This window comes from Geotrypetes seraphini, chromosome 6, assembly GCF_902459505.1.
Source record: "Geotrypetes seraphini chromosome 6, aGeoSer1.1, whole genome shotgun sequence".
Classification (NCBI taxonomy): Eukaryota; Metazoa; Chordata; class Amphibia; order Gymnophiona; family Dermophiidae; genus Geotrypetes; species Geotrypetes seraphini.
Genome location: NC_047089.1, coordinates 208,879,667 through 208,894,464, shown reverse-complemented (window position 1 = coordinate 208,894,464; position 14,798 = coordinate 208,879,667). Strand labels below are relative to the sequence as shown.

General features: G+C 37.0%; 1 protein-coding gene across 1 annotated transcript in view; it reads left to right on the top strand.

Annotated features, from left to right (window-relative positions):
• The window catches only part of ADAM9 (ADAM metallopeptidase domain 9), a 155,617-nt gene extending 146,055 nt beyond the window's left edge, over positions 1-9,562 (top strand). The window contains exon 22 of the mRNA XM_033948056.1: positions 8,124-9,562. Within this exon, the coding sequence (XP_033803947.1) occupies positions 8,124-8,199 (76 nt within the window). The 3' untranslated portion in view covers positions 8,200-9,562. The remainder of the gene's footprint in view (positions 1-8,123) is intronic.
• Positions 9,563-14,798: the final 5,236 nt, after the last annotated feature.

The following is a 14,798-nucleotide window of genomic DNA, read 5'->3' as shown; positions in this document are numbered from 1 at the left end:
TTTCTGAATCCTGATTGATGTTCATTAAGGATGTTGAATTTGTCTAGATAGTTCACTAGTTCCAGGTTGACCAATCCTTCCTGAAGCTTAGTGAATAGGGGGATGCTTGCAATGGGTCTGTAATTGGATGTCAGGGCTATTGAATTTGTCTGATCTTTGGGGATAGGTGTGATCAGTATGTGACCCATGTCCTCGTTTAGTATGCCATTTGTAAAAGTAGTTGTGAGCCAAGAGAATAGTTCCTTTTTAAAGTCTGGTGGAGCAACTTCCATGATTTTAGATGGACATTCGTCCAGTAGGCAGTTTGACTTTGTGTATTTGTTGAATAGGGTTAGGAATTGATGCCAGTTTGGAATCTTGAAGTGGTCCCAGAGCATGTTTGCTCTGGGTTCTTGATCATGGGGTCCGAAGTAGAAGTCTGTGTTGGTTTTGGGTGTGGGTATTGTTGTTCTTAGGTCTGTGATTTTATTTTTAAAGAAATTGGCTAGTATAGAATAGAGTCATCATTACAGAAAACCGTTTTGAACTTGTGTCAATTTTCATCTGATGTAACTGTGAAAATTAAAGAACAAGATATTAAAATTGGAGAAACAGATGTGAAGGTTGAAAAGTTAGAACAGGCAGTAGGTACTCTACAAGCCAGTGCTGTTTCCAATATAAAGGATAATATGATGATACATGCTAAATTAGAAAAAATGGAAAATTCTATCAGAGTTAAAAATCTTTGCTTGTTAAATTTTCCAATCACACATTACCTTTCCCCGATGGAGCTCTTGAGAATGTATTTGAAGGAGATATTACATTATGCTAAAGTGGAGACCTTTGAGGTTGATAATTTATATTACATCTCAAGAGACTCCAAGGAAAAGGTTGATGAAGGTGGAATGGATAGAATAGTGTTACCTGATAGTTTGAATGTATCACAGTTTTTGGAATCATCTAAAGACATAATTGATAAATGAGCAACTCTTCTCGTGACCTTTAAGACAGAGCTTGAAAAACAAGATGTTTTAAAATTATATTTCCTGAAAAAACAAGAGATGTTTTGTGGTCAACGGGTGATAATTTTCCCAGATGTCTCTAGACAAACTCAGTTTAAAAGGAAACAGTTCCTTCAGCTAAAGCCTAAGGTTTTGGCAGTTGGAGCTACTTTCTTTTTGAAATTTCCATGCAAATGCCTGATTTCGTATGAAAGTGATATATGTTTTTTGATCCAGTCCAGTTGGAAGATTTTATTAAAGAGAAACCTTTGTTGAAAGTTTAATTTCTAATACTGATTTTACTTTTGGAGGATGATGTAAAATATTTATAAAAGCCATTTGCCTGTTCCTGGAAAGTAGACAGATAGATTTGATTTGATGTTTTAGTTTAAACACTGGCGACCAGCGATAATGTGGACTAGGATATGGTTGACTGATTTCCTAATGTTATTTTGTAGTTCCTTATATGGAATTTGCATTTGCACTTTTTTTTTTTGTATTCATTCATGAATGTTTGTTACTAAGGTATTGTAATGAATAATCAAATAAATAAAGAATTAAAAAAAAAAAAAAAAGAAATTGGCTAGGGTTTGAGCAGATGAGGGGCTTTCGTTGTCTTTTTTCAGGATTTGAGATGTCTGTTATCGTTTTTACTAGTTTGAACAGATCTTTACTATTTATTTTTGATGTACCTATTTTCTGTGCATAGTGTTTTGTGCGTTTTGCTTTGATCAGAGTTTTGTATATTTTCATTTTTTGTTTCCAGTTTGTCTTGTCTTTTTCTTTGTTTATTTTTTTCCAGATTCTCTCCAGTTTTCTTAGTTCCTGTTTGCAGGCTAATAGTTCTGAATCAAACCATTCATTTAGTACTCTTTCTTTCTTTTTGTATGTTTGGTATGGTGCCAATTGGTCTAATAGTTCCTTACTGAACTTTCCCCATCTACTACCAAACTTCAAATCACTCCAAACAAAATCAAATTGTACTATATTCTTAAATCCAACCTCATTCCCAGTAAAACATATCTGTGATACCCACCGGATCAAAAATTACTATACTTCAATGATGCACACCTACAAAGCAAAAGCTATTTTGCCTCTATTATGCTATATCTATATGGAAAATGCTGCAATTTAAACCACCCTATGTCCACTAAGTCTGTATGTTATATCTATACTGTAAATGCTAAACAAAAGAGAAGTAAAGCCAATGTCACAATACAACACAAGAGATTTTATTGTAAGTTCTATGGGAAATCCCAACTAGGATCCTGGTTTCGGTTCTCACCGAGTTCCTTGAAGTTTGGCTGTCAGTACTTCTTTCAGTATATTCCAAAAAGTCTATTCAAGACTACCTGAAATAGAGATATTACATTACATTAGGGATTTCTATTCCGCCATTACTTTGCAGTTCAAGGTGGATTACAAAAGAATTATCAAGGAAGTATTACAACAAGAACTTAAAAAAAAAAAAAAAAGAAATTTGGTCATTTTCAAAGAGAGTAGGAAATGAGTATGGTTATTTGTTTGGGTTAGTTGGCTTTAGTGAGAGGTGGTGTTTGAAACTTGCTGTGTTATTTCTTTTTTCAGGGATTTTTTGAAGAGTATGGTTATTTGTTTGGGTTAGTTGGCTTTAGTGAGAGGTGGTGTTTGAAACTTGCTGTGTTATTTCTTTTTTCAGGGATTTTTTGAAGAGTATGGTCTTTATTTCTTTTCTAAAAGTTTTGTAATCTAGGGATGCCATCAGTAGATTGGCGATTTGGTTGTTTAGTTTGGCTGCTTGAGTGGCTAGGAGGCCATCATATAGTTTTTTCCGTTTGACCTCCTTAATTGGGGGGGGGGGGTATGAGAATGGGATACGAGTTTTTCCTATATCTGGTTGATGCGTTGTGGATGAGGCGGTTATTCAGGTAGTTTGGACTGTCTCCGTATAAAGTCTTAAATAGTAGACAGTAGAATTTAAATTGTATTCATGCTGGGATTGGAAGACAATGCGATTTGAGATATGCTTCTGTAATGTGGTCATGTTTCTTCAGTGAGTAGATGAGTCTTAGCGCTGTGTTTTGGATAGTTTGTATTTGTTTTGTTATAGTTGTGGGGCAGGGGAGATAGCCGATGTTACAGTAGGCCTAGTATTAGGGACTGAACTATGAGCTGGAATTGTGTTTTCTCGAAGAATTTCCGAACTTGTCTTAAGTTTCTCATAGCTGAGAATGATTTTTGTATTGCTTTATTGATTTGCAGTTGCATGGTGCAGCATCTGTCGATTGTTATTCCTAGTAATTTTAGGGTAGCTTGTAAGGGGTAGTTGATTGCGTTGATTTCAATGTTGGTTATGGTTGGTATTTTGTTGTTTTCTAGGAGGATGAATTTAGTTTTATCTGAGTTCAATTTCAGTTTGTGATCTTTCATCCAGGTTGCTACTGATATTAGTGTTTGGTGTATTGTGTTTGTCATGTAGAGTTTTGGTTGATCGAAGGGTATGAGAATGGTAATGTCATCTGCATAGCTGTAGGAGGTTATGCCTTGTTTGTCCAGGTGTGAGCTGAGGGAGGCTGTATAGAGATTGAAGAGAGTCAGGGGTAGAGGGGATCCTTGGGGAACTCCGCAGGGGTTTGACCAAGGTTCAGATTTTTCTTTGTCTGATTTTACTCTGTAGGTTCTTGATTTAAGGAATCCTTCAAACCATGATTATACTTTATCTGTGATACCTATTGTATCTAGGATTTTTAATAGTATGTTATGGTCCACCAGGTCTAGTTGTATGAGCATCATTTTTTTCCTGTGCTGAGATGTTGTCTGGCTGTGTCCAAGGAGTGTTTCTGTGCTGAAGTTGTTTCTGAAGCCGGATTGCGTGGGATGGAGTATGTTTTGGTTTTCTAGGTAATTGGAGAGGAATTTGGCAACTAGTCCTTCTATTATTTTGACATAGAGTGGAATAGAGGCAATGGGCCAGTAGTTGGCTATTTGGTCTATCGGTAACCACTGTAATATCCTGTTACCAGTTTGATATGTCCCCTGATGAAGGCAGTGTTCTGCCAAAACCAGGATCCTAGTTGGGACTTCCCATAGGAACTTACAATAAAATTGTAGCTCACCGAGTATTAATAAAAAAATGAAGCTTCATAAATGCCTTTCAAAAAATAAAATGTAAAGGAAACCATGCGACGAGCAGTTATAATCTAAAATAATGGGCAGTCAGTCAGCAAAATAAGCAAGAGGACCACGTATGGGCTGACGTCATGTACTGCAACATGCCTCGTGAATGTACCTCAAAAACTGAAATTGCTCTACAAAGCACATTTTACACCCCCTGCCTGTAACATGACCTGTTAAAATGAGATTAAAACACCCGTTTAATCATATATTAAAAGCTACAATATAAAATTAAAGTTTACAAGTGCTAAAAGAAAAGGCTGATTAAGTTCATGTAGATTTATGACCTTTTTTTTTTTTTTTGTATAATACAAAAAAGCCGTATAGCATGAGCAGAACACCTATGAATGCAAATAAAAATTGCACCTATAATAAGATAAGGGGCATAGTATAATATGTGGATATATAAACATACTGTTATATTTAAACAGTGCAATAAAGACATACACAAGTCAACCTATTAAAATAAGTGTGTTGTGTGTGAGGTATAAATGCTGCATGGTGTAAATATATATTTGTTTAAACAGCGCAAGAAAGTTGTACACAATTCAACCTGTTGAAGCAAACGCGTTGTTTGTGAGGCATAAATGTTGCATGGTGTAATTTCACTACCGCAATGAATAGTAGATGAGAAAACAACATAAAACAGCATTAAACAACTTTAAAAAGTCACAAACAAAGCTTTACTAACCTCCAGTAGAGTGACTGGAAACTTGAATCAGCTGCAGTCATGAGAGAATTTCTTTAAAAACATGGCTCTTCTGGACGCAATGTCTTTATACGTTAATGTGACGGCAACAAAGTGGAGGAGACAATAGAAGCGAATCACATCTAAAATACATGATGTACAGAGAGCATGAGTGACCACAAAAAATGCTTTTCAACATAGTGCGCCCCAAACTGTTTTTAATGTCTCCAAAGATATGTAAATGCTATATCGAAACACAGTGACAAATCACATACATGAGGGCCTTGAAAAAACAAACAAAAAAACATCAGGAGTCAAACTGATAACCAGACATACAGTGCATCTGATTGTGTGTAAATGGTGCACAACAGACATTCCACATGAAATGGGCACTTCAAATGCATTTAATATGGATAACATGTATCCTGTACTACAAACACCTAAGAAAGGCTCATAACCAATGGACAAATGATATGAAAATAAAACACAATATCATAAAATATGTCAATGAAATACATTTAAAAGATGAAAACCAGAAGACTGAACAGAACCAAACATTATAAGGATGACATCTAATATATAATCATCAATAATAATAAAACCCTAAGCGTGCATGTGCACTCCTACCTCCATGATCCCTGCCTCCATGATCCGTAGCTCTGTGGCAGAGTAAGCAAAGATATGGTAGCAGCGGTGCGTGTGCGGGGGCGGTTTTCAGTGCTTGCGCGGTGCTAATAAAACCCTAGCCACGCATGTGTACTTGAAACTCTGTGCCTCCATATGCACAGTAGAATAGAACCGCCGAGCAAGGGAAGCATCTCAACACAGTAGCAGCAGGATCCGCCGAGCAGGGAAGGGCGTCTCAGCTCAGTGGAACTGCTGAGCAGGGAAGTGTTTCAGGGCAATGGCAGCAGCCCTGACCTGCCAACTCCCCATTCCTTACCCAAAGCAGCAGTGGCAGTGCTGTAAATGGGCTGTTCGCGGCAAGCCCTGGCAGGGCCTTTCCTCTGCTGCATCACTTCGGATGCAGTAGAGGAAAGGCCCTGTCGGGGCCCAGCCTGTTTACAGCACTGCCACTGAAGAAAGAAAGAAAGACTTACAGACAGACAGGGGGCAGGGAGACAGAAAGAAAGAAAGACGGGGCAGGGAGAGAGACAGAAAGAAAGAGGGCAGGGAGAGAAAGATAGAGGGGGCAGGGAGAGAAAGAAACAAAGAAAGAAAGATAGGGGAAAGGGAGAGAGAAACAAAGAAAGACAGCGGGAGGTAGAGAGAAAGAAATAAATGCTACACATCTATTCTAGCATCTATTAATGTAACGGGCTTAAAGACTAGTTTGTACTTAATATTGTTTGTCTACGGGTTTTATTAGTTGGGTGTTTCACAAACATGTGCAAGATCATTAAACTCCATGATACTTAAATAAATGGAGGACCATGTGAAAGTTAAAGGTACGCTGCCACCATCTATATATGAGCCAAGGTAATGTGACACTAAGCACATATACTATTATGGACACATATAGGTATGTATTGTGAAGACATCATATATTTTTATATAAGGCCATTTGACATTCCTTTAGTGTATTAATGACCATACATCTTTTACAATGAAATCATTCCAAATCAGCTTTATGATCAGTCTAAAACCCAGTTATATGGAATCATAATCACCATCTAAATGGTCTTAAGTTCAGTTCCATATTTAGACCATTAGATATTTCTATGTTGAACTTGTGTATGAACTGCTGTTCTTCTTTGAGTTAGAATTTCATCAGTCACCACCTCTTCACCTCATTTTGATCACCTTCAAAACAAAAAACCGCAGATCATCAATAGTATGGTCCTTTTCATACCAATGTGGAACAATAGGGGCAGACTGGATATTTCTGCTGATGCAACTCCTATATTCAATTATCCTGTTTTAACTATTCTTTTTGTCTTACCAGTATACAAATTTTTGCAAGTACATATTATGGCATAGATGATGGTACTTGCAATCACTGTAGTTTCTCAATTCAATGTCAACCCCCTATCACAGGATGTTTATAGCTTGTGATGGTCAAGCTATGTTGATATACAGTGCAATGTCCACAAGGAATGTGCCCAGATGGACCTCTCACGTCACTGCAGGAGTCTGACAAAGCTGATAGTACAAGCATTTCCTTAAGGGTCTTGAGTATGCTATGGTATGGGTTTCTACATATGACTGACTGAGTGTATTCTTTCTTACTTGCTTCCTATAGCTTTACAAACTATATCCACGGGTCTTACTATCCAGATATAATGTGATGGTCACAGATTTGCACAATGATATTTGAATGTTTATCATTGTATATGATTGGAGTGGTCAAATAGATTATTTTTGTCTTCACTTTTGTACTTTTATGTGACACGTAAATAGGCCTTTGTGGCTATAACATGGTCATTGCATATTTGTTTCTTTATTTTGAACTTTGCATAATTTGATTGTTCGCGTATAGCTTCTATATGTACTTTCTCTTCCCAGTACGTTTTGATGATGCTTTTCATTATATGTTTTTTAAGATGTAGCTTTTTGTTACATATGCTTCATTCAATGTTTTTATTCATTGGGTTCATTCATTGATTTTTAACCCCTTTTTAATAAGATATAAATGTTTTGTTCATTAAAATTGATTCATTTGATTTTTTTTCAAGTTTTTTTAACAATGTTTTAAAATCATATTTGTTGTTTTGTTTGTGTTCATATGACTATGTATGTATGTTTTTATTAATTATATTTCTATCTCCATGGTTTATAGACTCCTCCTGATGCAGGCCAGTTGGGCCAAAACATGTACATGCCGAGTCATTTAAAGAGTCATTGAGTGAATAAAGTATAGTCATGAAACATATCAGCTCACTTGTCTTCTTTAAACATCTCCACTGTTTGTTGGCTTGGGGCTCTGTCAGATGGCATCACCAGGAGTGAGGACGTATAGCCTGTTCTCAGAGACTTTATTTTACAAATAAGCCTACTTTATTATCCTAGTTGACAGAAAAGGAATCTAAAAGTATAAATTTGTTATGGTCATTTGCATAAATTTAGCCTGTCCCTGGTTTTTGGTGTGCAAAGGGAATGTTATTTTTGCTTGTGAATTGCAAAGTGTTTAAGAACAGTTTCACTTGAGAGATGAATTTAATTTTTCATGTAAAATCCAACTTCAGTATAAGATACTACTGCAGCGTTAGTTTAACCATCCAAGTATTCTTACTGTGTGAGTTCAGGCTACTGTGTTTTACTTTGCTGAAGTCTGTCATAAAACTGTTTCTCTTGTTTTGTAGGCCACCTTTTCCACATCCAAAACAGCCTCCAGGGAATCTTATCCCTTCACGACAGGCACCACCTCCTCCAGTATAGTCTTCCAAGGTTCACTTTATTTAATTATCCACTTAAGGAAACCCATCAAAGTGGAGTACAAATAAAACACAAAATGTTGGAAAAGAACTCCATTGTTTTAAAGGAAAGTCATGATAAAAAGACATTGTCGAACTGCCATGCTTTCAGAATCTGGACCATAATCTCAATCTCAGAGCTAAGCAGACCCATCCATTTATCTCCTCAGTGCTCATGTTCCCTGACATGCTCGGTGACGATCAAATTTCTTTTACTGCAGCTTTGGGATGAAAGAAAAAGCAACAGCAAGGTGTGTTTGAAAAACATTAAAATAATGAAATACCTCTGCCAAAGGAATGCAGTGCCTTAAGCCTGAAATTTAGAGAGTGGAAAATTAAGATGTGCAACTTTCAAACTCCAACCAGGCCAAAGACCACAGCTGAAAGTCCTGGGCTTAGAATGTACTGACTTGTGAAACATGGCTGTTTGTGTTTTACACCCCCACCACTGTTCCCTGTGTTAAACCTTGTGTTGTGAATGCAAGAATCATCGGGAGTATCTCTCCCTGTCTCTTTCTCTCATGCAGAAATGACACATCTGTTTAAATGCTGTTATTATAGGGCTTGTGAAAGTCCATAGCAGTTAAATAGTAAGGGCTCCTTTTATCAAGGCGCGCTACGGGGGTTAGCGCGTCGGACATTTCATCACGTGCTAACCCCTGCGGCAAGCCAAAAAACTAATGCCTCATCAATGGAGGCGTTAGCGACTAGCACAGCAGGTGGTTTAATGTGCGGTATTCCGCGCGTTAATCCCCTACCGCATCTTCATAAAAGGACCCCTAAGAAATAAATTAGAAAGCTGGTGCTTATTATTTAAGCAGCACTGGAAGCAAAACACAACAATGGACCTAAGAAAAGAGATTTGTATTGTATTCAATGAAACTAGAATCTCTGAACACTTAGCATCTTTTATTCTGTACAGTACTTATAATAGTTAAAAATGGCTATAAAAATGGTTGCATTATATATAGTGCATGAAAATCAAAAATGGTAGTTCCTGCCATGGTAGTCTCTTAGGCAGGGCAAAAAGAGAAAAGAAGGAACCTTGCCTTGGAATATACAAAAACAGCAAAAGGAAACACAAGTAAGATGTCGGTACACCCTGGTAATTTATTTCAACAATAAGTGACAATACAAACAGTCACAAATAAAGTTTCTAAGGATATCTCAACAAACATAAGCTGGAGGCTGGATCAATACATAAGTAATGTAATGTAATGTAATTTATTTCTTATATACCGCTACATCCGTTAGGTTCTAAGCGGTTTACAGAAAATATACATTAAGATTAGAAATAAGAAAGGTACTTGAAAAATTCCCTTACTGTCCCGAAGGCTCACAATCTAACTAAAGTACCTGGAGGGTAATAGAGAAGTGAAAAGTAGAGTTAGAGGAAAAATAAAAATAAAATAAACATTTTAACAAGACAGCATTGATCTAAATACTTTGGAAGGTAGAAGAGAGGAGAGAAAGGAATAGAAGCATGATGAAGTGGAGCAAGTAAGTTTAGGAGGAGCGATTGACGTTTCCAGAAAGGGCTTCTTCAGGGAAGAGACTTGGCCGACAGTCCCAGGATGCCTATGTCTCCTCCCCTGAGATGTTCTCCCATCCATGCATTCCCTCCCAGACACACTGCCCGTGCCCCAGCTGCTCCAAGGAGGCTGCCCCAGATGAGGCCCACGGTGAATAAGTCCTTTGGAGTGGTGTCCTGTTAGATCTACGTCCCGACTAGGAACCCAGTTTTGGCATATAAGCAAATGCCTTCTTCAGGGAACACAAACAAAAATCATTCAAAACAAAGTACTGAATAAAATGCCTCGCAAAACAAATACTCAATAAAACCTTAAACAACATATGCATAAACATACAAAAGAATATATATATATCATATAGACAATATATCATAAGAACAGCCATATGAACCAAAAAACAAATCATATATTAATAATCATACATATAAAAGGGATTAGAGAAGGATCACATTACAGATCATGGGCCTGATGGGCCGCCGCGGGTGCGGACTGCTGGGCACGATGAACCTCGGGTCTGACCCAGCAGAGGCAACTTCTTATGTTCTTATAAAATAAAACATGATAAAAACGTAAGACAGAAATCAGCTAAAACTATGTGTAATATAAATAAAATCATAAAAAATAAGAAAATTATAAAGAATGATGAATAAAAAGAAGACAAGGTGCATAAAGCATAATAAAAACCATAAGAGATCTAAGTAATAGGGAATGTCAAATAATTCTGACAGTGAGCTACAAAGGCGGTGTAAATGGGAACTGATTGTGAGCCATAAAACACAACTTCAAGGAACCAAGGGAGTAGAGCGTGTAGAGGACATGCATAAAATCAATGTGCTAAAAGAAGTTATGTAAATACGAGTAAATAGAAAATAAAGTGCCATACATTAACAGAAAATTCATGTGACTATAATAAAGGCAGACAAACAATGTGCCTTATGTATGTGCGCGTGCAGAACATTCTTTTTAAGCTGGATAAGTTCTATCCTTTGGCCTTCTATAGAAGGTGTTGTAATTGTCTCCGGTTCACATAAAATAGTTTCTGTAAATGTTCCTCAGTGAAACTAAGGACATTATTCCAAGGTTGAAATGACATCTTAACTTCTAAATAAGGCAGTGCAAAAAGAGAAAAGAAGAAATCTTGCCTTGGAATATACAAAAACAGCAAAGGAAAGGCAAGTAAGATGTCAATACACCCTAGTAATTTATTTCAAAAATAAGGGTTTTTTGGTTCATATGGCTGTTCTTATGATATATATATATATATATATTCTTTTGAATGTTTATGCATATGTTTAAGGTTTGGTTTTATTAAGTGTTTTGTTTTGCAAGAAATTTTATTCAGTACTATGTTTTGATGAATGATTATTGTTTTGTGTCCCCTAAAGAAGGCATTTGTTTATATGCTGAAACTGGGTTCCTAGGCGGGACGTAATTCCAACAGAATGCTGCTCCAAAGGACTTATGTATTGATCCAGCCTCCAGCTTATGTTTGTCGAGATATCCTTAGAGACTTTATTTAAGTCTCCTAGGCAGGCCATCCCTCAACATTCTAGCAAGACATCCAAGTGCCAGTTTATGCTATCTTTTGGATATCTATCTTTTTTGAAAATGAGCCCCTTGGGTTTTTGTATAGTTTTTGATACTGGCTTTCTTATGCACACTCTTCATCGGTTACCTATTAAAGCTAGGATTCAATTTAAAGTTTGAGGTATTATGTTTATTTGGCTCTTAGTATACTGCCTTTCAAATGGAGAACAATTGAAGTAGTTTACAACATTAAACTAGAGAGGAAAAAGTGAAAGGAGCTAGAAATCTTAAAAAGGAAAGGAATCAAGTTACTAGAATCCTGTCTGCTGCTAAGTCCCAAGAGGCAATCTAACTTGAAAAGACCTGAATAAAAAGATGAGTTTTGAGTCCATTTTTAAATTTAGGGTAATAGAATTCAGCATGAAGGTGAATGGGAAGAGTTCCACAGGCAAGGAGCCAAAAAGAAGAAAGCCCTTTGACAGATAGAAGTGAAGTGACTTGTGTACAGAAAACAGAAGGGATCATTATAACAATGTTCATGGTTTGGCTCTGAATTAACTGAATACTCAGGTGCAGGGTATAGCCATAGGGGATACCTCAGAAGCCTGGGCATAGGTCCCCTCCAAAATGGCAACATCCAATGCCTGGCTGGCAGGGATTCTCGAGCCCCGCCAACTGAAGAAATTCTTTGCTGGAGCCCCTACCTGTGCTGCCTGAGCAGCAAGAAGACAGCAGGATTCTCCAGCCACTGATGGCACTTCCAAGCATTCTCAGCTTATGCACTCTTCTGGCTTTCTCGCTGCCCTACCAGCCAAAGATTCTTTCCTAAAGCCCCTGCCTATGATGCAGGGGCTTTAGGAAAGAATCTGGGGCTGGTAGGATGCTTACACATCCTTGCCAGCAAAAGTATGATTCAACTGGAGGGGGGTGACTGAGAGAAAATGCTTCTACCCCCCACCTCATCTCTGCGTCTCCCCAAATTTCAAGTTTTGGCTATGCTCCTGCTTGGGTAACTTGCTATGTTCTATCCTAGGGCCCCTTTTACAAAGCCGTGATAGCAATTTTACCATGGCACATACACTGAAGCTCATAGGAATTGAATGGACTTTGGTGCAGGGGAATCACTACTGCAGCTTTGTCAAATGGATTCAGTGTTGGGTAACTTGGTATGTTCCATACCAAAGCATTCAGTGATCTATATAGAGCTACACTCCCTACGGTTAATAAATTTTAGATTGAAATCTTCCAAAATAATGAAGTTTAGATGGAACTGCTTTAGCGATGTGAAAGTCTCTACCACTTGACTAATGGCAACAAACTAATTACATAGTTTACTGTATGTTAAGAATTTGGCTGTTTTAAAAATAACTTATTTTATTGTACAATTTCTTTGTTAATTGTAAGCTACCTTGAGCTATTGTTGTTGGACAAGCAGAATAGAAATTCAGGACTTAAATACGAGGGGCCGCTGAAAAGTTTTCAGCCTAACCAACAGAGTTGGGGCAGTCGACATTGAGGGCTATACACATAGTTTAGTGATTTTCCACTTTTTTTGTTCTGTCAGAAAAAATATGGAATCCATGTGAAAAAAAAGACAAAAAGGGATTTTACAAAGTTCTGATTTCTGTTTAATTCATAGGCCAGTGCTGCAGTGTCATAAGAATCCTTTAAAGATGAATGTTCATGCTCAGATTAATATGGGCTATTGGTTGATCGAGTGAAGGTATCCATCTGGCTGAATCACAAAATTTAAAAACAAATGGGCCATAAACTGACTGTGAAGAAAACGTCCTTTGGCTTCTGGTGGATGCTGACAGCAGCAAATAACCCAAGCACTTTGGGCCAGATTTTACAACACCCACCAAAAGTTAGGTGGTGGTAGCTGCCCTACCGCTGCCTAACTTAATTGGTTTAATTGTCTTTAATCAATGTGATAATTGATTGCATCGTGTAAAAGCAATTAAAATGTCATTTAAAAAATACAGCGCCTCCATAAACAGCATTTGGAACTACGACTATGGAGGCACCTACCGGCGCCTAAGGGTAAAATATGCATGATTAATGTCAGAAGTATCCTTAGGTGTTGGTAGGCACTTACGTAGTTGCGATTCTTGTCACAGATACGCACCTTGAAAATTCTGGCTTACATTTCCAGTGCCTATCTGTGACATAGCTGTGATCTATAAATGGCGTTATCTTTGACATGCAATCGGCACCATTTTTGTGGGTGGTTGTCGATCACGGCACCATTTATAAAATCTGGGCCTTTGGGACTAAGATAAGAAACCTTCCTAATATTCATCTCTTCAGCATTTGCATAGCTGTTTGTGTGTCTGTTACTCATGTTTTACTTTTTTGTATCTGTATATGTACTTATATAATTCATCTATAGTCATGTCATAAATGTACCTGAAATAATTACTGCTTTAAAGAAGAAATTCACTGGCATTATTTCTACTGAATGATGTATTGTTGGAATTCCTACTTTATAAGCTAAGCTTCTTGCCTCCTTCACTGTCATGGGTTTTAGATTTTCTAATTAGGCCAGCTGCAGCTTTCTATTCATTGTAAGAATAAAGATAAGGTAACAAATTGTGAATTTGTACAGGAAAAGGCCTGTTCATTTTATTTAAATCTGTGAATAAGTACAGTTTAAAAAATATTAGAAATTATAAAAGAACGTGCCTTTTTATTCTAGCTTACTTGCATACATTTTTACCTAGCATGTCAAAGAATTATGTGCTAACTTTTACAAAACATAAATAAAGACTACTGATTTTACATTAGAAAAATCACATATCACCTCTAAATATGATTTTGCATATTATCCTTTTTTTTTACTTTGGAGTTTAGCATTGTTCTAATTTGACAATTTGCACTTTATTGTGAAAATTGTAGATTAATCTTTTTTTTTTTTTTTTCTTCTGTTCATGATGCACAGGATCGCAGAAATCACAAATACCACTTTGTTAAAATAGTTTACAAAACAGCTTGTTTTTCTTTTTTTAAAAAATTATTTGTAAAATAAAAATCCCATATAATAATCAAATAAAGATGATTTTTTTAAAGTATTTTTCTCTGTTTTTTTAGGGGGCATGGGGAATAGAAGGGTTCTGCTGAAAAACATGGTTGAATTTTTACGACACTGCCTAAATTTCTTTTGTCCATCTGTTTGTCTGTGTAACCAGGTAGTTAACCAAATCTGGTTTTCCTGGCTGAGACATTAACCACACAAGACTTTCATCTCCATCCCCATTCCAGCCTCATCTCTCAGCAGGATTTGTCTCCATGATTCATCTCCACCCTTAATCCCAATCTCAAGTCACTCTGGGAGCTTTCATGTCTGGTTTCTGCTCTTCCTATATCTTTTACCATTAAGGAGGTGCTTTTGGCAACTAAATGTCTGTCAGGGAGTCATATAATGGGACATTTGGCTGACATTTGGCTGTATTACCTGCTCCTATATTCTTACAGTAACTTGGATCTCCCAACTTCAGATTACAGA